Source organism: Pristiophorus japonicus, chromosome 14 (genome assembly GCF_044704955.1).
Source record: "Pristiophorus japonicus isolate sPriJap1 chromosome 14, sPriJap1.hap1, whole genome shotgun sequence".
In the NCBI taxonomy this organism is placed as follows: domain Eukaryota; kingdom Metazoa; phylum Chordata; class Chondrichthyes; family Pristiophoridae; genus Pristiophorus; species Pristiophorus japonicus.
The window spans coordinates 31,984,025-32,006,270 of NC_091990.1; the positions used below are offsets into that span (position 1 = coordinate 31,984,025).

Sequence of the window (22,246 nt, forward strand, 5' to 3'; positions counted from 1 at the left end):
AATTCTAGCCAGTGATCCAGCGGTCACTGCTGTTGCCGAAGAAATGTTAAGGCCCCAGATTGCCTTAATGCATCTATAAACGGATCTGTGCATCAGAGATCTAGGGCATAAAGGCATCCTTGATGAACAACTGCTTTTTCACAAAACATGGTAGACAGTTGGTTTCCGACAGAAGTACAGGTAGTGATGCCACCATACAGTAATTAAAACATTTGATCTCTTGCTGGACACTAATCATTTGGGTAGTTGCTTACATGTACAAGATATGTGCATGTCGGGGAGGAAGAAACTTTTACATAAAAAGTATGTGGAGTGATAATGGATAGGGCATTAAAATTAGCAGAACGATGCATATATTAAGGCAACTAGAATGTTTGGCAGTCAAAATGAGGTATTTTGACTAAACTAACTCAGACAGCATTTCTATTAAAGCCATACTTAGAATATTATCTACAAGCTGGGATGTAATGTTGAATCTGGACAATTACTTTGAGGAACCACAATTGCAATATTGCCTTCATGCTTCAAGGTTATAGATGTTAAGGGAAGGAGCACCTGAGATAATTCCGAGATTCAGATTTACAAGATGAACTGAAAGAGATTAAATAATCAAAGCAAAGAAGATTGGGGTTATTATAAAAACATTTGTGTGAGCAATTGATAAAATAAAACTTAATACCTGTGTTGAACTAAACACAATATTTCAATGTTTCTATAAGATACATACATTCAAAGGGTATGATAGCAGCATTTGGAGGATAAATTTTAAAAAATAACTACCAAGATGAGCAGAATGTTTCTCCCCACCCCCACAATTCCTGGCCAGTACTGGATATCAAACTGTTGGTTCTCATTTTGTGATGCTTTTCTTGACATGATCAATAAAAATGATTAAGCTTAATAAATAATACACTGCTTCTATATTACAGACTTACCCTGTGTTTTTCATCTTCATAGACTGCTTCATGCACACAGCAAGCAAAGAGAGAGGTAGGAAGGTCGCTCAAATCCATAATTCCGGAATCCAAACTGTCATAGTTCTCAAAGATCAGAATCTCTTGATCACTGTCACAAAGATCGGAGTGGTTTGGAGTCTCAGACCATATCTGTGCACCATCTCTTATCATTGTGTCACTGTCTGGGCCACTGGTTGATTGAGTTCATTTAAAACTTTAATTAAAAGGCACCAAATTTAAGATACCCACCTAAAAGGGAGAAAAATACCAATTATTGAGAAGAGTAAGGTTAAAAAATTAAAGCAGGAACAAACTATTTCCTCTTTAACACTGAAGCTGTTCTATGGAACCCATTTACACAAATCATTTTACATTAGAAACCAATTGCTATCCACTCTGCTTCAAAAAAACAATCAGAAGTCAGACAAGATGATAAGATTCAAGCTAATCTAAATCCAGATATAGTTAAATACAGTAGTGACAACACTATGTATAATTAACATTGTATCTAGAAATATCTTGGAAAGAGGTCAACATGCAGGAAATAGGACAATTATTTTAATATTTCTATTAAAAGGGTTATATAATTCTCAAGGAGAGAACTAGCTTTTGCACATTCAAAATGCATACTTCACCCAAAGCATAATTTAAAACATTAGATTTGTTTGTTTTTTGCCCAATAATGACTGCACAGTATAGCTCACTCCACTTAGGGCGCTAAAAGATTTCTAAAACTAAGGTGCATCACTGCTGTGACACAGACTCATTCTCCCTCAGAGAAAGCACCTGGTCTCTGCTGGAAACTTATAGAGAGATCAGAAATGCACAGGCTGTAGCACTCCATGGCAAGATGCATCAGTGCACTTGTATGAGTCACATGTCATCAGGTAGCATTTTGTTTAAACTCACAGCATTGTGCAATGAAATAAACTCTAAACCTATTAAAGCCTAGTAAAACTATTCAGAAGCACTAGACAGGTTTTGCAGCTCTCAATAGGTTAACAACTGGAATTGTTAGTTGCCTCATTCATATTAATGCGGAAGCTGTCACACAGGTCTTACATTGTGCAACATCCCCACTGACACCTGGGAATCCCTGGCCAAAGACCGCTCTAAGTGGAGGAAGAGCATCCGGTAGGACGCTGAGCACCTCGAGTCTCGTCGCCGAGAGCATGCAGAAAACAAGCGCAGGCAACGGAAGGAGCGTGCAGCAAACCAGACTCCCCACCCACCCTTTCCTTCAACCACTGTCTGTCCCACCTGTGACAGGCAGGGACTGTAATTCCCGTATTGGACTGCACAGTCACCTGAGAACTCACTTTTAGAGTGGAACCAAGTCTTCCTCGATTTCGAGGGACTGCCCATGATGATGATGATAACATTGTGTTGGAGTTTGCATGAGAGCAGTGTTCCATTGAGGACAACTCAAACCATTATACTCATTCTGGATCTTATCACAACAGCAGATACAATCCTTAAAAACTAACAAAAATGACCGTAAAGAAAAAGTGTGTTTTTTTTTTAAGTGTAAAAATCCTTTTTTTACACTTAATTGTAATTTGTGGCATAAAACAGGTATTAATTAAAATGATTAAATAAAAAATTGGATAAATAACAATACGAGATGCATTTGTTTTGACTAGCTGTATTTAAATAAACTCAACTGTCACTGAGGTGACACTTTTCTATGACATTAAACACAGAGCAGAAGCCATAATGTTTGAAAACAATCCCCAGACAAACCTGCAGTTGCTCCACTTGTCCCCACCCTCACTGTCCCCTTCGCAGCTCTGGTTGCTAACGAACAACCGAACTTGACCGGTGCGGAGAGGGGTTATGATTGACGTCACTTGCAACCAATCAAAGAACGGGAGAGTGGGACAGATTGCCGATGACGACACTGGCGGCGAATCAGCGTCCGGGGGGGCGGAGCGAGAAGCAGCAGGTTTGGTGGAGCGGCAGCGTTCGCCGCCTACCTTTGGTCCGTCTTCCTCTTCCTGTCGCTTTGGTCGCTGCTTGCTTCCTTGCGCGATGGTTCCGCGAATCTCCTCCGGCTTCTTTATGTTGTGACGCCCTCCACTGGAAATATAAGCAATGTATTACATTTCTTTTAATGTGAAACATATGGTTACCTGCTCAGCATGAGCAGACACTGGAAGTAGTTGAGTCAGTTGGTTGTGTTCAAGCCCCACACCAGGATTTGAGAACATCATCTGGCCTGACACTTCAGTACAGTACTGAGGGAGTGCTGCATTGTCGGGAGGTGCCATATGTCAGATGAGATGTTAAGTGCCCTGTCTGCCCCCTCAAGTGAATTTGAAAGATCCCATAAAAGAAAGACTTGTATTTAAATCATCAATTAATCATCATAGGCAGTCCCTCGAAATCAAGGAAGACTTGCTTCCGTTCTAAAAGTGAGCTCTCAGGTGACTGCACAGCGCCATATCGCTGCAGCGAGCAGCGCGTGCTGCTGCAGAAGGGCGACGGCACAGCAGGAGTGGCAAGAGTCCGTAGAGGGAAGTGACCGGGACCAGGAGAGGTGTGAATCTGGGGCCCAGAGAGTCGAGGGCCCAGGGGCAGCACAGGCCAGCCCACACTGCGATATGTGTGCATGCTCAGTCTGTGCAACAGAGCTGGTCTCCAGTTAGTCTTGGGTAATCCTTGCCACTGGACCAAGACCTAGCTCTGTCAAGCCCGTGTGGTGGCTGGTGTGCAACGGCCACCCCACGTTAAAAAAATCCAAGCACAGGCATCTTCCACCCTTCACGATGTAGTTCGGGATCTGGAATATTAGGTCCTTCATTGAAACACCTGTGAACTCATCCCTTTTTGGCGTGAAAGCAAGTCATCCTCGCTTCGAGAGACTGCCTATGATGATGACAGTCCAATGTGGGAATTACAGTCTCTGTCACAGGTGGGGCAGATAGTGGTGGAAGGAAAGGGTGGGTGGGGAGTCTGATTTGCCGCACACGCCTTCCGCTGCCTGCACTTGATTTCTGCATGCTCTCGATGACGAGGCTCAAGGTGCTCAACGCCCTCCCGGATGCTCTTCCTCCACTTTAGGTGGTCTTGGGCCAAGGCTTCCCAGGTGCCGGTGGGGATGTTGCACTTTATTAAGGAAGCTTTGAGGGTGTCCTTGAAACGCTTCCTCTGCCCATCTGGGGCTCGCTTGTTTAGGAGTTCCGAGATTACCTGTTTTTAAATAGCGCCCATACAGTGTCAGCTGTGGCTCAGTGGCAGCACGCTCATCTCTGAGTCAGAAGGTTGTGGGTTCAAGTCCCGCTCCAGGGACTTGAACACAAAAAAATCTAGGCTGACACTCCAGTGCAGTGTTGAGGGAGTGCTGCACTGTCGAAGGTGCCATCTTTTGGATGAGATGTTAAACCGAAGTCCCGTCACCTCTCTCAAGTTGAGGTAAAAGAACCCATGGCACTATTTGGAAGAAGAGCAGGAGAGTTATCCCTGGTATCCTGGCCAATATTTATCCATCAATCAACATAACATAAAACAGATTATCTGGTCATTATCACATTGCTGTTTATGGGAGCTTGCTGTGTGCAAATTGGCTGCCGCATTTCCTACATTACAACAGTGACTACACTCCAAAAGTACTTCATTGGCTATAAAGCGCATTGAGCTGTTCGGTGGTTGTGAAAGGTGCTATATGAATCCAAGCCATTTCTTTCTTTCACAACCTCAAGACATCCCAAAGCACTTTACAGCCAATTTTGAAGTGTTGTTAAATGTAGGGAGATTCAGCAGCCAATTTGCCCACAGCAAAATCCCATAGACAGCAATGAAATAAATGACCAGATCGTCTATTTTTAGGTGTTGGTTGAAAGATAAATGTTGAGTAGACCACCAGGAAAACCTCCTTGCTCTTCTTCAAATAGTGCCTTGGGATCTTTTATATCAACCTGAGAGGACAGACAGTTTAACGACTCATCCAAAAAACTGCCAAAGCCACTGTAGCACTCTCTCAAAACTGTTTTGAAGTGTAAACCTAGTTTATGTGCTCAAATCACTGGAGTGGACTTGAACGCACTAATCTTCAGACTCCGAGGTAAGAGTGCTACCACTGAGCTATAGCTGACATCATGGTATGGTACTATTTGAAGAACAGGGTGGGGTGGGAGTGCGGGGTCTTCTTGTGCCCCATCCCACATTTATCACTCAGCCAACATACTAAAACTGATTGGTCAGTCATCTCATTGCTGTTTCTGGGACCTTGGCTACAGTGTTTGCCTGCAAAATGACAGCGACTACACTTAAAAAGTAATTAACTGGCTGTAAAGTGCTTTGGGACATCCCGAGGACATGAACATAGGAACAGGAGTAGGCCATTTAGCCCCTCGAGCCTGTTCCATCATTCAATAAGCTCATGGTTGATCTGTGACCTAACTGCATATACCTGTCTTTGCCCCATATCTTTGGTTAACAGAAATCTTTCAATCTCAGATTTAAAATTAACAATTTTTTTTAAAATTCGTTGCCAATCGTTCCAATTCTTTGTCAGATTACAAACGCCAGAGGTCACCTTGGGCCCATTCAAGGATCACTCTGCGCCAATGCTCTTAGCCAAAAGGCTGAGAGCCAAAGCACCGTTCCTGGAAGTACTGCAATACCAGGTTCGTGCCATGGAGGTGGATGGGTCAGGCCCCCCACACACCTCCGTGGAGGTGGATGGGTCAAGCCACCCCACTCACCTCCTATTTCCAAAAAGCATAGGAGAATCACCTTCCTGATCCAGGGAGAACCACTTTAGGGTCATGGTTACTCCCCTGTCAGGTCAGTTACGCATGATCTTAGCCAAAAGGCTGAGAAGCGGTCAGATTTAAAATTAACAATTTTTTATTTTTTTTAATTTTATTTATTCGTTGCCAATCTTTCCAATTCTTTGTCAAATCACAAACGCCAGAGGTCACCTTGCACACATCAAGGATCACTCTGCGCCAAAAGGCCTAGAGCCACTGCACCGTTCCTGGAAGTACTGCAATACCAGGTTCGTGCCATGGAGGTGGATGGGTCAGGTCCCCCACACACCTCCGTGGAGGTGGATGGGTCAAGCCACCCCACCCACCTCCTATTTACCAGCATCAACTGCCGTTTGCGGAAAAGAGTTGCAAACTTCTACCACCCTTTGCGCATAGAAATGTTTCCTAACTTCACTTCTGAAAGACCTGGCTCTAAATCGAAGGATGTTATATAAATGTAAATTATTTCTATTGGTACATTTTAAAACTGTTTTAGTAAAAATAAATATGTTCATTCAGAACCATGTAATTTAAAGGACCGAATGGCCTACTCCTGCACCTATTTTCTATATTTCTATGTAAAATATACCATATACAGACGTGGTTCTGAATTATTAACAATTTTTCAAACAAAAAAAAGATGTAGTTTCAATTAATTACTTATTTTCCCCTTTATTTTATATCTTATTGCCCTATTGGAGTTAACAGCAGAAATGACCATTAAAGCAGCTTAGCTTTTTATTGATTATAATTGCAATTGTTCATTTATGCTACAAAAATGGATAATTTGGATTTTTTTGTCTGGTCTAGCAATAATGAACATGTTTGTAAAATAATGATGGGGAGAAATTAGTGCTCCTACAATTTTGAGAATGCAGATATTCCTTAAATTATTTTTTTTGTTCCAGGTGTCACTCTTTGAAGTGTCAGAATATAATCCAACTTACCAAATCAATCTATCACTCAAATCTTGTTTCCAAGGCCAGTCTTGCCATATTTCATCTTTCTATTCCAATGTATCATGTCGCCCCTTACTGCTGAATCATGAATTGACCCAATCCTTTTAAATATTTCAACCAACTCTGAAGAAGTTGTTTCTTAAATTAAATTTAGTTTGTGTTCTTTGGCTTATACGTACGCCTTCTTCTTTGACACAGATATCTTCATTCATTTGTCTGATTAATCCTTTCATTGTTTTAAAATGTTGGGTTATATGTCACTTTATCACCTTTCATTTTTTCAAATATGTACAGATTTAACTTTCTTGGCTCCCTCTGCTACAAGGAAATTTTAAATCCGAGGAGGCTCAAAATTCATTTACATCTATTTCGTCTCACACAAATGAAGACAGACATGGGAGAGGTACCACAGGGCTATTGGGATCAAACATAACAGGAAGCTCAGCCTTCAGGAGAAGAATGGGAAAAATAAATCAATCATATTGATTTTTTGCGAAGATTAAAAGTGATTCCAGACATTCTTTATGTTGGTAGTTCTTTCCTACAGCCAGTACTGACGAGGTTAATACAGGGTGGGAGTGGCTTGACTGCATTCCCTCGAATTCAATGTGGCTCCAAAACTCAATGGATTTTTTATTCCGCATTAAAGAAAGGGGACGGTGATCGATAGAAGTGAAACACAGCACCTTGTGTTTGAAGATGTGCAGAATTGGTAAGGGTTCCTTTTGTGCATTAGTGAGCGTAAAGTAAAAAGGGATTTTAAGGAAGTGAATGAACCAAGTATCAGAAAGTTTTCCGAACCAGCAGGATAAGTGGGGGCTACAACAAAGCAAATGTTCAGTCTGAGCAGCTAGGTTCAAACCAACGTCTTGGCTACAAAGGCGGAAGTGAATCGGAACTTGGTTTAATCTGATTTTTTTCCCCCTTGTACTTTGTTCAAATGCGCAATTAAAATTTACCATCAATCTCCGACCGATAAATGCTGCAAACTGATCCATGAGAGGACACTGCACTGAACAAATCATCCAGTTGCAGGCATAAATGCTGATTTCGTCAGAGTTAAAACGCTGAATATTACTGACCATCCCCAAATTATAGTTAAATACAAGGCCATATGGTAAATCTAATCTCATACCCTGATACCTTCCAGCATCGTTTTTGTTAGCACTGGACTATCTTTTTATGATAGTTTAGATTCAGATGGAGAATGTTAATGGTTATATTAACTGAGGTTGAGCTATTATACTCATTCTTCAAGTCTAATTTGGCACTAACCCTGAATGCAGGGATGATGATAAAACTCAGGATGAGCTTTAAATTTATCTATGGATTTATTTAGTGTGACACCTGGCAAACACCCTGTGTATTTTTTTTCTGTTTGCAACTAAAATTATTTTCAAAGGCTTCATTTAGATCATGTCCCCAGTGGATACTGCCTTTAAGTACATTGAGTGACATGGCCCCTAACCAAAGGGATGGAAAGCAATATCAGGTTATGACACATCATCCAGTAGCCATTTTGAACCCAAGAGAATGAGGTGGATGCAACGATGATGCTCATTGTAGATGGGATCCATAAATGGTAAGCTTTTTAAGCAACAGAAAGGGAAGGTAAAGGTGTGGATAATGTGCCCAAATCACTAACGTCATCGGCAAGTAGCCTTTATTTTGAAATTAAAGCTCCAGCCTTCCTGGACCATTAATCCCTTTGATGATTTGTGAATGCTTACCATGATGTGATCCAAGCCATACACTTACTCTTGTTTTAGAAACAAATACAATATTTTTTTTCTTATTTGCATCTTTATTTAAAGTACCTTTTGCAATTAACAACCAAATCAGTTTCATGCAAACAGCTATTTCAGCCTCAGTGTTTTACAAAGGGTTAAGTTGCATTATGTGGAATGGGTTATGGAAGAACAAAAATCAATTAATTGGTGGACTAGAATCGCATATTGATTTATACATTGAAATAATTGCTATTATCGGAAAGAGTCTTGAGCACAAAGCAAAACACCTTCTGCAAGGTCACTTCTTACAAGTGCTTAACATTTGTCAGTAGGGCTTAATAATGGTAAGAAAGATAAACTTGGATTTAGATAGCGCCTTTCACAACCAATGGACGTCTCAAAGCACTTTACAGCCAATGAAGTACTTTTGGAATGTAGTCACTGTTGTAAGTAGGAAACGCGGCAGCCAATTTGCACACAAGCAAGCTCCCACAAACAGATAATCTGTTTTTTTTTTGTTATGTTGATTGAGGGATAAATATTGGCGAGGACACCAGGGATAACTCCCCTGCTCTTCTTTGAAATAGTGCCATGGGATCTTTTACATCCATTTGAGAGAGTAGAGGGACCTCGGTTTAACATCTCATCCGAAAGACGGCACCTCCGACAGTGTAGTGCTCTCTCACTGAGCGTCAGCCTAGATTTTTTTTTTATACTCAAGTTCCTGGAGTGGGACTTGAACCCACAACTTTCTGACCCAGAGGCGAGAGTGCTACCCACTGTGCCACAGCTGAAGTTTCTTTATAAAGCCTCAAAAAGAGATTGCATTTTCTATCCAGAACTTTTAAATGAGTAATACAGTAATATGTTTTAAAGAAAATGGTTACATGAGGATCTACTGTATGTAAGTCTTTCATACAGTGACACAGGATTTATCGGCCCAGAAATCCCGGCCTCCCCGGGTTCGTACGGAGTTTTACGGACCCGGGACGGTATTGGAAAAGCCGGTTTTCAGCACACAATGCACTTGCGCTGAAAACCGGCTTTTCCGATCTGTCAAGCTGGCGCTAGACAGATCCTCCGCATCTCGGGAGCGAGGACATTTGCAAGAGCAAGATTGCGGTATTTACCCATATCTTGCCCAGCAAATGTCCTCAAAACTCTTGCGCCTGATAAAAGCAGGTGCATAGCCTATGTTTACAGGCATAAGAGTTTTAAAACACACAAAAACATTGTAAAAAAAATTTTAAAAACATATCTTACTGTTAAAAACCCTCCCCACAATGGTAAGTTTATTTTAATCCATAATGTTAAAAACTTTTTTAAAAATCGGAAAAATATATATATTTAAAATATATAAATAAGTAATTTAAATTAATAAAAATATTTTGTGCATTTTTTTCTATCTTTTATTATTGGTTTTGTGTGTTTTGGGGGCTGTTTCTCATTCATAATAATGGGAACTCCAACTTGCAGAATTCCCATTATTATGAATGAAAATATACTATACCTGATTGACTGCCCAGAGCCATGTGACTCCAGCTCCAGGCCTGCGCATGTCCCGACGTGCACGCGCTGCAATGCGCAGTCAGGAGAGGCCTCCAGACTGGATCTCGCGTGAGCACAGCAGCTTCAGGTAGGTGCGCATCTTTTTTCTAGAATCCAGTCGAACACCCCGGGAAGGAGAAACTTGGATTTCTGGGCCATCATGTTTATGTGACAGGGAAGAATGAGAAATATTCTATTATTCCTACTTCTGCTAATAACTATTTCATCCTTGCAGATGTTAAACCCTGATGTAATCTTGAATACAATTATAGTGGCAATTCTGTTTAGGTATTGAATGGATTCCTAAAGACTCTCCATGCTATTTTTAGTAGTATTCTCAAAAAAACTTGCATGACATGTGTAGTACAAATACAGTATCTCTTGTTCATTATAAAAAAAATGTATAGCATTAGAAGATCTAAAGACAAGGGTGCCTAGCTCTACTTAAATAACATTTCATATCACTGACATTAGAAAATGATAGACTGGTAAAGACCTACTGGTCCATCCAGCCTGTGCCATACAGTTGTGATATCTTATGCATCACATACACACCCCACCCACCCAGAGCCATGTAATCTCCTGACAAACAAGGCTCTATCTCAGGTCTCCTGTTCAAGGTCTTCCACCCGATTCTTCAGGACTTTTAGATTACTATTGTCCTGTCACAGTCCAATTTCATAGTCCACTCATAACATTGATGACATTATCTGTTGTCCTTTGGCATATTGTCACTTTTTGACCTATTAGAGTTGAGGTTTGTTCAAACAAACAAAATTGTTTGAAGCAAACATTATGATTTGTTCAATGGATTATTGTTATTGAGATATTTTCAAAGTGATAGAACTCAGACACTGTCATAAAGTCAATAATTAGTGAATACATAATGGACAACCGGAAAATGACTTCCTACCCAGGGATGAAACAATTATTACCAGAGATAGAAATATAATAGATCCTAATTCTCCTCTTTAACACTTCACACAAACACATTAAATCATTCATTAACATCTTTATTAACATTAACAAGACATCTTGCCTCTAAAGCCTTATGATAATGTTTAGTCCCCATGGTCTTTTACCAGCTTACCTGGGAAATAAAGTCAGGCTGCAGATGGTCTATTATTATTATTATTATTATTTTAATAATAACTTTTATTTATATAGCGCCTTTAAGGTAGTAAAACATCCCAAGGTGCTATTGGCTGTTTAGCCGGAGTATGCTTAAAATGAATACTTATGAGCTTTTAATATATTTTGAAAATGCATATATCTTTATTTTTGGCATTAGAATTGAATTAGTCCTGATTCCATCTCCAGCAAAACTGAATAAAGAAATCAGCTCTTTTACTAATTATGATAGGCTAGTTTGAGAAAGGAGAGGTTCAAATGCAGTGCGTCAGGCTAGACTACAGTACCGAAGTATCTCTGAGTGAATTTATCCGTGTTCTCTAAGGACAGAGTTAGTATCAGGGGGAGCAGGACAGAAGAATCTGCCACCTTTCTTAATTAGTTACCATTTCATCTACATTTTTAAAGATATTTTGTTTTCATTGTTGTACATCGTCCTCCAATCTGGGGGATGGGACAATTTGGACCAGACATTTGGCCTCCGTTTTTAGTAATGGAAGAGTACCATTGGCTGGAGAAGATTCAACCGAAGCAAGACAATGCCTATATTTTCTCCCTTTGTCTTAATTCCATTTGGGATTCCATGTAGTAGCTTGACAGAAAATTGGCAATACTCATCTAACATAGGTAGGCAGTGAGTGGGCTGCCAGTGATGATATGTAAAACCAACAACAGAATACCTCACTGTGATGATAACTGATCCACTGCTGTAACACTGTCCAGGGTAAGTATATTTGCAACCAATCAAAGCATGGACTTTATTCAAAGGTACCAAAGACTGGGGTTACTTTTGCAAACACATTTCTTTTGTTGATCCATTATTGTGTTTGGGTTGAAATTTTCAGTACATTTTATTGAATAGCCTAACAAGTCTGTCCAAAGCTAGTTCAGAAGGTTGTGCTATCAAATCCCAACCTTCTATAATGTCAGACTTGCTTATACTCATGGGATGAGTTTTTATCAGTTCTGATCCCCACTACTAAATGAAGCCATATGTAGCATAGCACTATCTTGAGGGACAGAAGATAGTGTTATGCTACATAAGTGTTATGCGAAAACGTGATTGCAATCAACCTGTCTTGCAGAGGTCAGACATAAAGTACACCATCCTGCTCTCCTAGATGAAAGATGAAGCATGGCCCTAGGAGGCAGGAAGTAGGTGCCTGATTATACAGATGATGAACAGACTTGCATTAATATAGTGTCTTTCACGACCTCAAGACATACAAAGTGCTTCACAACCAATGAAATACTTTTAAAGTCTTGTCACTGTTGTAATGTAGGAAATATGGCAGCCAGTTTGTGCCAAGCAAGGTCCCACAAACGATAACAAAATAAATGACCAGATCATCCAGTTTAGGTGTTAGTTGAGAGATAAATGTTGGACAGGAGAAGAAAATTGGGCCCTGGTGTAAATAAAGGCGGCTAATTCGCTATCCCCTGTTTTTTTATTTGCCTGGCAATAAAAGTTAAAATTATCCCCACTGTCTGCAGCAGAGGAGGAAAGAGTTAAAAAGTGTCATAGAAAAGATCTGTTATTACCAGCCTTAACCTAGGTAAAATTATTGCATTAGTCAGCCAAATCACCTTCTTGATCTTGGAGACCAGAGCTTATATCAGATAGATTTGATGAAGAGGAATTTATCGTCGAAAAATATCAATGGCAGCAGCCTGAGCTTGCCTGGTGTGCAGTTGTTTTATTCCATCACCCTTGGAGCAGTGCATCTCCTTTTCATGTTGTTGCAAGCAAAAACATGTTTTCAGTGTTCCATATCTAAAGAGATGACGACACTGCCCTATAATCGTAAAATAAGCCTTAGGATGGATATCTTCTCATCTGCATTGCCACTGTCTGGCTTTGAAAAATAAATATTGTTTCATTAAATGTTTCCTTTCATTTTGACTCAAGAAAGTAGTTGCTTTTGTGCTGCCTTTCATTTCCTCTGCTTGTCTTAAAGCATTTCACAGCCAATAAATTACTTTTCAAGCACATTCACTGTTGCTTTTGTTATGTATATAATAACATTATGTATGTAATAGACTGAATGCTGTAAACTAACACAGATACAAACCTGGCTCTGCTTTATTAGATCCCAAACATTACATGATGGCTTGCCTTTTATACCTGGGCCGCACACACATGCGTATAGCCCATTGACCTCCGACAGTGGCGCCACCTGGTGGCTAGTAACACCAAGCATACATACATGACAATATCCCCCTTTAAGATATTAGTAACAGTCTTTTTATAAATTGAGACGGTCTGGGGCTTTCCACTCCCGAGTTGATCGTCTCAGTTCAACTCCAGCCTTGGGCGAGCATTCTGAGTCTGTTATGACTGGGGGCTGGTAGCCGATCTGATGGGAGTGGCAATGACCATGTCAGGGATTGAAAGTCCAGATTCATTGATGACAGCAGAGTCCTCTGATGACTGAGGGTAGGTTGGTTGGTCACTGATTGTGTCTGACTCAGACTGTTCCGGTTCATCCGTGTGCCGTACCTTTATCTGATCAACATGTTTCCTGCATGTTTGCCCATTCTTGAGCTCGACGATAAACACTCTGTTACCCTCCTTGGCCATAACAGTACCGGCGATCCACTTGGGACCTTGACCATAATTTAGTACATACACAGGATCGTTAACAGAAATGTTGCGTGACACAGCAGTGCGATCATGATACCACTGCTGACTTTGACGTCTGTATTCAACATGATCGTTCAAGTCAGGGTAGACAAGAGAGAGCTTGGTCTTGAGACCTCTCTTCATCAATAGTTCAGCAGGGGGGAGCCACCTGGTGGCTAGTAACCCCAAGCATACATACATGACAGCTTTGTAGGCAAATGAAACAACCAATTTTCACTCAGCAAAGTTCCACAATCAAGAGAAATGAGCAGTTGCGGGATGAGTGTCGGCCAGGGAACTCCGAGCTATTCTATGAAAATGTCCATCTAAAAAGGCAGACAGTATCTCAGGTTAATGTTTTGTCTTAAAGACTGCACCTCTAACCATGTAGCTCTCCCTCACGACTGCACTGAAAAGTCAACCAAATTATGTGCTAATTATGTGATAATGGAATTATGTGATAGTTGAATCTACAACTTTGAGTGGCCACAGTAGCAACAACAACAACTTGCATTTATATAGTACCTTTAACATTGCAAAACATCCCAAGGCACTTTACAGGAACATAATCAGTTAAAAATGTTCACCGTGCCAAGGAAAGAGACATTAGGACAGAAATAGGAAGGTTTTAAGAAGCGTCTTAACGAAGGAGGGGGAGAGGTTTAGGGAGAGAATTTCAGAGATAAGGGTCCAGATGGCTGATGGCTCGGCCGCCAATAGTGACGTGAAAGAAATGAGGGAAGCTTAAGAGGCCTGAATTGGAGGAATGCAGAGTTCTGGAAGGGTTGTAGGGCTGGAGGAGGTTGAGATGTAGGGAGGGTTGAGGCCATGGGAGGATTACAACACGATGAGAATTTTAATGGATCAGGAGCCAATGTAGGTCAGCAAGCACAGGGGTGATGGGTAAATGGGACTTGAGGCGAGTTAGTTTTCCAGCAGCAGAGTTTTGTTTGAACTCAAGTATATGGAGGATGGAAGAAGGGAGGCCAGCCAGGAGAGCACTGGAATAGTTGAGTCTGGAGGTAACAAAAGCATGGATGAGGACTTCAGCAGCGGATGAGCTGAGGCAGGACAGAGAGGGGCGATATTATGGAGGTGAAAGTAGACGTTATTGGTGATTGAGAGGATATGGGGTCAGAAGCTGAGCTCAGGGTCCAATAGGACGCCGAGGTTGTGAACAGTCTCACACTCTGATATAATATGTTGTTGCCCAGCAATTTCTCTCCTGATATTACTAATGTATCTAGCGCTATACTTTATGCGGTTATTCTTACTGATTCAGAGTTTGCAAATCAATGAAAAATATCACATCAAGTTATACTTTTTTTTTTTATTCGCTCTGAGATGTGGGCATCGCTGGCATGGCCAGCATTTATTGCCCATCCCTAGTTTCCCTTGAGAAGGTGGTGGTGAACCGCCTTCTTGAACCACTGTGGTCCTTATGGTGAAAGTACTCCCACAGTGCTGTTAGGGAGGGAGTTCCAGGATTCTGACCCAGTGATGACGAAGGAACGGCAATATATTTCCAAGTCAGGATGGTGTGTAACTTGGAGGGGAATTTGCAGGTGATGGTGTTCCCATGCGCCCGCTGCACTTGTCCTTCTAAGTGGTAGAGTTCGCGGGTTTGGGAGGTGCTGCCGAAAAAGCTTTGGCGAGTTGCTGCAGCGCATCTTGTGGATGGTACACACTGCAGCCATGGTCAGTCGGTGATGAAGGGAGTGAATGTTGAAGGTAGTGGATGGGGTGCCAATCAAGTGAGCTGGTTTATTCTGGATGGTGTCGAGCTTCTTGAGTGTTGTTGGAGCTGCACTCATCCAGGCAAGTGGAGAGTATTCCATCACACTCCTGACTTGTGCCTTGTAGATGGTGGAAAGGCTTTGGGGAGTCAGGAGGTGAGACACTCACTGCAGAATACCAAGCCTCCGACCCACTCTTGTTGCCACAGTATTTATGTGGCTGGTCCAGTTAAGTTTCTTGTCAATGGTGAACCCCAGGATGTTGATGGTGGGGGATTCTGTGATGCTAATACCGTTGTATATCAAGGGGAGGTGGTTAGACTCTCGCTTACTGGAGATGTTCATTGCCTCATTTCCTGGCACTTGTGTGGTGCAAATGTTGCTTGCCACTTATCAGCCCAAGTCTGAATGTCGTCCAGATCTTGCTGCATGCGGGCATGGACTGCTTCATTATCTGAGGAGTTGTGAATGAAACTGAACACTGTGCAATCATCAGTGAACATTCCCACTTCTGACCTTATGATGGAGGGAAGGTCATTGATGAAGCAGCTGAAGATGGTTGGGCCTTGGACACTGCCCTGAGGAACTCCTGCAGCAATGTCCTGGGGCTGTGATGATTGACTTCCAACCACCACAACCATCTTTCTTTGTACTAGGTATGACTGCAGCCAGAGGAGAGTTTCCCCCCTGATTCCCGTTGACCAGTTTTCCAAGAGCTCCCTTGGTCAAATGCTGCCTGGATGTCAAGGGCAGTCACTCTCACCTCATCTCTGGAATTCAGCTCTTTTGTCCATGTTTGGACCAAGGCTGTAATGAGGTCTGGAACCGAGTAGTCCTGGTGGAACCTAAACTTAGCATCGGTGAGCAGATTATTGGTGAGTAAGTGCCGCTTGATAGCACTGTCGACGACACCTTCCATCACTTTGCTGGTGATTGAGAGTAGACCGATGGGGCAGTAATTGGCCGAATGAGATTTGTCCTGCTTTTTGTGGACAGGACATACCTGGGCAGTTTTCTACATGGCCGGGTAGATGCCAGTGTTGTAGCTGTACTGGAATAGCTTGGCTAGAGGTGCGGCTAGTTTTGGAGCACCAGTCTTCAGCGCGACAGCCGAGATGTTGTCAGGGCCCATAACCTTTGCTGTATCCAGTGTAATCTCAGCCGCTTCTTGATATCACATGGAGTGAATCAAATTGGCTGAAGAATAGTTTCTGTGATGGTGGGAACCTCAGGAGGAGGCCGAAATGAATAATCCACTCGGCACTTCTGGCTGAAGATGGTTGCCTTGTCTTTTGCACTTGCGTGCTGGGCTCCACCATCATTGAGGATGGGGATGTTCATGGAGCCTCCTCCTCCCATTAGTTGTTAATTTTCCACCACCATTCACAACTGGATGTGGCAGGACTGCAGAGCTTTGATCTGAGCCGTTGATCGTGGGATCGCATAGCTCTGTTTATAGCATGCTGCTTCCGCTGCTTAGCATGCATGTATTCCTGTGTTGCAGCTTCCCCAGGTTGGTACCTCATTTTTAGGTACGCCTGGTGCTGCTCCTGGCATGCTCTTCTGCGCTCCTCATTAAACCAGGGTTGGTTCCCTGGCTTGATGCTAATGGTAAAGTGAGGAATATGCTGGACTATGAGGTTACAGATTGTGGTGGAATACAATTCTGCTCGATGCTGATGGTCCACAGCATCTCATGGATGCCCAGTTTTAAACTGCTAGATCTGTTCTGAAGACTGCGGTGATCACTGCTACCAATGCTGCCATGGACAAATGCACCTGCGACAGGTAGATTGGTGAGGAAGAGTTCAAGTAGGTTTTTTCCTCGTGTTGGTTCCCTCACCACCTGCTATGTCCTTCAGGACTCGGCCAGCTCGGTCAGTAGTGGTGCTACCGAGCCACTCTTAGTGATGGACATTGAAGTCCCCCACTCAGAGTACATTCTGTGCCCTTGCTACTCTCAGTGCTTCTTCCAAGTGATGTTCAACATGGAGGAGTACTGATTCGTCAGCTGAAGGAGGGCGGTAGGTTGCATTCAGCAGGAGGTTTCCTTGCCCATGCATGACCTGAAGCCACGAGACTTCATGGGATCCTGAGTCAATATTGAGGACTCCCAGGGCCAATCCCTCCCAACTGTGTACCACTGTGCCACCAGCTTGGGTGGGTCTGTCCTGCCGATGGGACAGGACACACCCAGGGATGGCGATGGAGGAGTCTGGGACATTGGCTGAAAGGTATGATTCTGTGAGTATGACTATGTCAGGCTGTTGCTTGACAAGTCTGTGGGACAGCTCTGCCAATTTTAGCACAAGTCACCAGATGTTAGTGAGGAGGACTTTGCAGGATTGACTGGTCTGGGTGTGCCGTTGTCGTGTCCGAAGCTGGTGCTGAGGTTGATGCCGGCTGGTCCATCCTGTTTTATGCTTAATATTGTTTCTTGTAACAGTTTGTTAGAATAGTTTCTGGTAATTTCATAGGGCAGTTAAGAGTCAAATACGTTGGTGTTTTTGTGACTGGAAGATTGTTTTCAATGGAGTTCCACAGGGCTCAGTACTCGGTCCCTTGCTTTTTGTAGTATAAATTAATGATTTAGACTTAAATGTAGGGGGCATGATAAAGAAATTTGCAGATGATACAAAAATTGTCCGTGTGCTTGACAGTGAGGAGGAAAGCTTTAGACTGCAGGAAGATATCGAAGAACTAGTCAGTTGGGAAGAAAAGAGGAAAATGGAATTCAGTCCGAAAAAGTGTGAGGTAATGCATTTGGGGAGGGGCAAAAGGCAAGGGAATACACAATAAATTGAAAGATACTGAGAGGTGTGGATGAACAGAGGGACCTTGGAGTGTATGTCCACGGTTCCTTAGAGATAGCAGGAGAGATCGATAAGGTAGTTAAAAAGGCATATGGAAGGCTTTCGTTTATTAGCCGAGGCATAGAATATAAGAGCAGGGAAGTTATGCTGGAACTGTATACAACACTAGTGAGGCCACAGCTTGAGTACTGTGTGCAGTTCTGGTCACCACATTGAAGGATGTGATTGCACTAGACAGGGTGCAGAGGAGATTTACGAGGATGTTGCCAGGACTGAAAAATTTTAACGATGAGGAAAGATTGGATAGGCTAGGGTTGTTTTCCTTGGAACAGAGGAGGCTGAGGGGAGATTTTAATTAAGATTATGAGGGGCTGAGATTGAGTGGATAGGAAGGACCTATTTTTCTTAGCAGAGAAGTCAATAACCAGGGGGCATAGTTTTAAAGTACTTGTAGAAGGATTTAGAGGGGTGATGAGGAAAACAATTTTCACCCAGAGGGTGGTGGGGGTCTGGAACTCACTGCCTGAAAGGGTGGTAGAGGCAGAAACCCTCATCACATTTAAAAAGTACTTGGACCTGTACTTAAAGAGCTGTGACTTATAGGGCTACGGACCTAGTGCTGGAAGGTGGGATTAAGCTGAGAAGCTCTTTTTCGACTGACACCAACACGGACACGATGGACCGAATGGTCTCCTGTGTCATAATTTTCTATGATTCTATGATTGCTGTGGGTCTGGAATCACATATAGACCAGACCGGGAAATGATATCGGGCTGGATTTTTGGCTTTGCTGATTTTGGGGCGGTAATGGCAGCGGTGCGGTCCAGTTTGCGCCCAGGAATAGTTTGTACCTCAGTCATCAAAATTGGACAGTTGGGCCCTGAGTGTGGGCAGAGCGCTAAGGGAGTCATTGTACACCTCTCTTAGGGTGCTAGGCCGGCTGAGCATGGGAAAATCCTGAGCTAAACAGCCAACCCGGGAGCACTCAGAGAGGCCTGGGGAGAAAAAAGAAAAGTTGAAAAAAAACAACAAAAACATACCCAACACACAGCCTACGCCACCACAACATAAATCGCAAAATAAAAATAAACACTTACCTGAGGTGGGCATTACTTACCTCACTGCGGACGGTATAGGTCGGACGGCCCGTTTTCACAGGCGGTCCCAGCAAGGCGCGCTGCGGGGTGTATGGGTCGGGCGGGAGTCCAAAAGTAAGCCGATGTTGCAACCAGGGGCGTTGCACACCAGCTCAACTCTTCTGGGCGCTGCGCCCCCGCAAAATCGGCCCCGAAAAACCCCGCGGGGCGCTGGATGCTGGCCGCCTGCCCAGAAGACCTCACCACCGCCATTGCCGCCATTGTGGAGATAGGCTGGTTGGCGGTGCATATCATGAGTGAAAGAAATAGTGAGCAAAATAGTGACCAAGATTAAATAACCGTAATGAGGAGAAAAAGTTTGACCTGAGTGAGGGGCTGCTGTCATTGGGTTTGCACACAGCTATACCATTTGGTAAATCACATGATTTCAGGAGTTTAAAAAAATTGTTGGTTTCCTCATGCACCGTAAATAAACCACGTGTGTCCATACGAGTTTTACAACTCGCATCTTATAAAATTAGGTAAATAATTCTCCTGTATGCATATGGTTGCTCATGCATGCTTTTATCCCTTCTCCAAGGAGAGAAAGAACAGCATCAAGAATGTGGTGCAGACATGAGATTGGGAGAAACAAACCAAAGTAATAAACACTGTGGATGCTGGAATCTGAAATAATGGTTGACTTGCAGTCATGGACTCCGCACTATGACAGGGAACTAAAGTCAAGCAACTGAAACGAATGAGACTGTAGGCAATCATTACTGTTTACATACCAACATTTCAAGCAATGATGACTAATTCTTCAGGCTTTTTAAAAGGCTTATCAATTGTCAACAATGAACAAAAATGCACAGATCTACCGATCTACCAATAACTGATCTTTACTGCAGCAAGCACTCCCTTCCCATTGAGACCTAAATTGCTAATCCATCATGCAGGGAAAGATCTTCCAAATGCAACACTGTTTTACTAAAAAGCTACTGAATAAAAAAAACACACAGGAGAATTGAATATACATCATCATCAACATCTTAAGAGTTAATACAAAGGACACAATGGTTTCTGTGCACATGTGCTCTATTCATGGTGAATATGTACATACAGCTTATTCAAACGTGATACTCTTTTATCCTTTGGCTCCTGGTTGCCTTGGAATTCTGTATGGATATGAGTACTGTGAAAGTTAATAATTTTAATATTTTACAAGTTGCTTTGATAACCTGAAATATATTACAAGTTTCATCACAGTGAGTAATACCAACTCCATCAAGCAGATTCATATTTAGAGTAAAATATTAGATTTGTGGGACAAAATAATTGTGCCACAAAATGGAAATTTAAAGCTATTTCAAATGCAACTTATAGTGCACATGTTTAGCCTCATCAAAGTATGGGAAACAACAACTTACATTTCTATATCGTCTTTAACATAATAAAACGTCAAAAGAAAAACAAGCGTGACACCGAGCCATATAAAGAGATGTTAGGGCAGATGACGAAAAGCTTGGTCGAAGAGGTAGGCTTTAAGGAGCGTCTTAAAGGAGGAAAGAGAAGTGGAGAGGCGGAGAGATTGAGGGAGGAGATTCCAGAGCTTAGAACCTAGGAAAATGCCAGTTACATAGAAACATAGAAAATAGGTGCAGGAGTAGGCCATTCGGCCCTTCGCGCCTGCACCACCATTCAATGAGTTCATGGCTGAACATGCAAATTCCGTACCCCATTCCTGCTTTCTCGCCATACCCCTTGATCCCCCTAGTAGTAAGGACTACATCTAACTCCTTTTTGAATATATTTAGTGAATTGGCCTCAACAACTTTCTGTGGTAGAGAATTCCACAGGTTCACCACTCTCTGGGTGAAGAAGTTTCTCCTCATCTCGGTCCTAAATGGCTTTCCCCTTAGCCTTAGACTGTGACCCCTGGTTCTGGACTTCCCCAACATTGGGAACATTCTTCCTGCATCTAACCTGTCTAAACCTGTCAGAATTTTAAACATTTCTATGAGATCCCCTCTCATTCTTCTGAACTCCAGTGAATACAAGCCCAGTTGGTCCAGTCTTTCTTGATATGTTAGTCCCGCCATCCCGGGAATAAGTCTGGTGAACCTTCGCTACACCCCTCAATAGCAAGAATATCGTTCCTCAAGTTAGGAGACCAAACTGTACACAATACTCCAGGTGTGGCCTCACCAAGGTCCTGTACAACTGTAGTAACACCTCCCTGCCCCTGTACTCAAATCCCCTCGCTATGAAGGCCAACATGCCATTTGCTTTCTTAACCGCCTGCTGTACCTGCATGCCAACCTTCAATGACTGATGTACCATGACACCCAGGTCTCGTTGCACCTCCCCTTTTCCTAATCTGTCACCATTCAGATAATAGTCTGTCTCTCTGTTTTCACCACCAAAGTGGATAACCTCATATTTATCCACATTATACTTCATCTGCCATGCATTTGCCCACTCACCTAACCTATCCAAGTCACTCTGCAGCCTCATAGCATCCTCCTCGCAGCTCACACTACCACCCGACTTAGTGTCATCCGCAAATTTGGAGATACTACATTTAATCCCCTCGTCTAAATCATTAATGTACAATGTAAACAGCTGGGGCCCCAGCACAGAACCTTGCGGTACCCCACTAGTCACTGCCTGCCATTCTGAAAAGTACCCATTTACTCCTACTCTTTGCTTTCTGTCTGCCAACCAGTTCTCAATCCACGTCAGCACACTACCCCCCAATCCCATGTGCTTTAACTTTGCACATTAGTTGGGCTTCATTTAGTGAGACCTACAGTCTAATAATTGATTTACAGTTTTGTTCATCTCAATTCATCATGCACTTATCCACGGGGTTTTAAACTGGGGTCAACAAGAAGATCCAGTGTTCCTAATAATTGTT

The 22,246-nt window shown here is 42.6% G+C and overlaps 2 protein-coding genes and 1 non-coding gene across 4 annotated transcripts in view; 1 reads left to right on the forward strand and 2 right to left on the reverse strand.

The window, feature by feature from the left end:
* The window catches only part of LOC139279839 (calcipressin-3-like), a 166,177-nt gene extending 163,409 nt beyond the window's left edge, over positions 1–2,768 (reverse strand). For both annotated transcript variants that reach the window (XM_070899100.1, XM_070899099.1), the window contains exons 1-2: positions 2,700–2,768; positions 936–1,205 (exon numbers count right to left, since the gene is read on the reverse strand). In XM_070899100.1, the coding sequence (XP_070755201.1) occupies positions 936–1,127 (192 nt within the window). In that variant the 5' untranslated portion in view covers positions 1,128–1,205; positions 2,700–2,768. The remainder of the gene's footprint in view (positions 1–935; positions 1,206–2,699) is intronic.
* A 2,820-nt stretch (positions 2,769–5,588) lies between these two features.
* LOC139280401 (U2 spliceosomal RNA) lies at positions 5,589–5,785 on the reverse strand. Its single transcript, XR_011596667.1, has one exon. It is a non-coding gene; the product is annotated as a U2 spliceosomal RNA (small nuclear RNA).
* A 1,491-nt stretch (positions 5,786–7,276) lies between these two features.
* The window catches only part of LOC139279342 (keratinocyte-associated protein 3-like), a 63,589-nt gene continuing 48,619 nt past the window's right edge, over positions 7,277–22,246 (forward strand). The window contains exon 1 of the mRNA XM_070898462.1: positions 7,277–7,381. Within this exon, the coding sequence (XP_070754563.1) occupies positions 7,369–7,381 (13 nt within the window). The 5' untranslated portion in view covers positions 7,277–7,368. The remainder of the gene's footprint in view (positions 7,382–22,246) is intronic.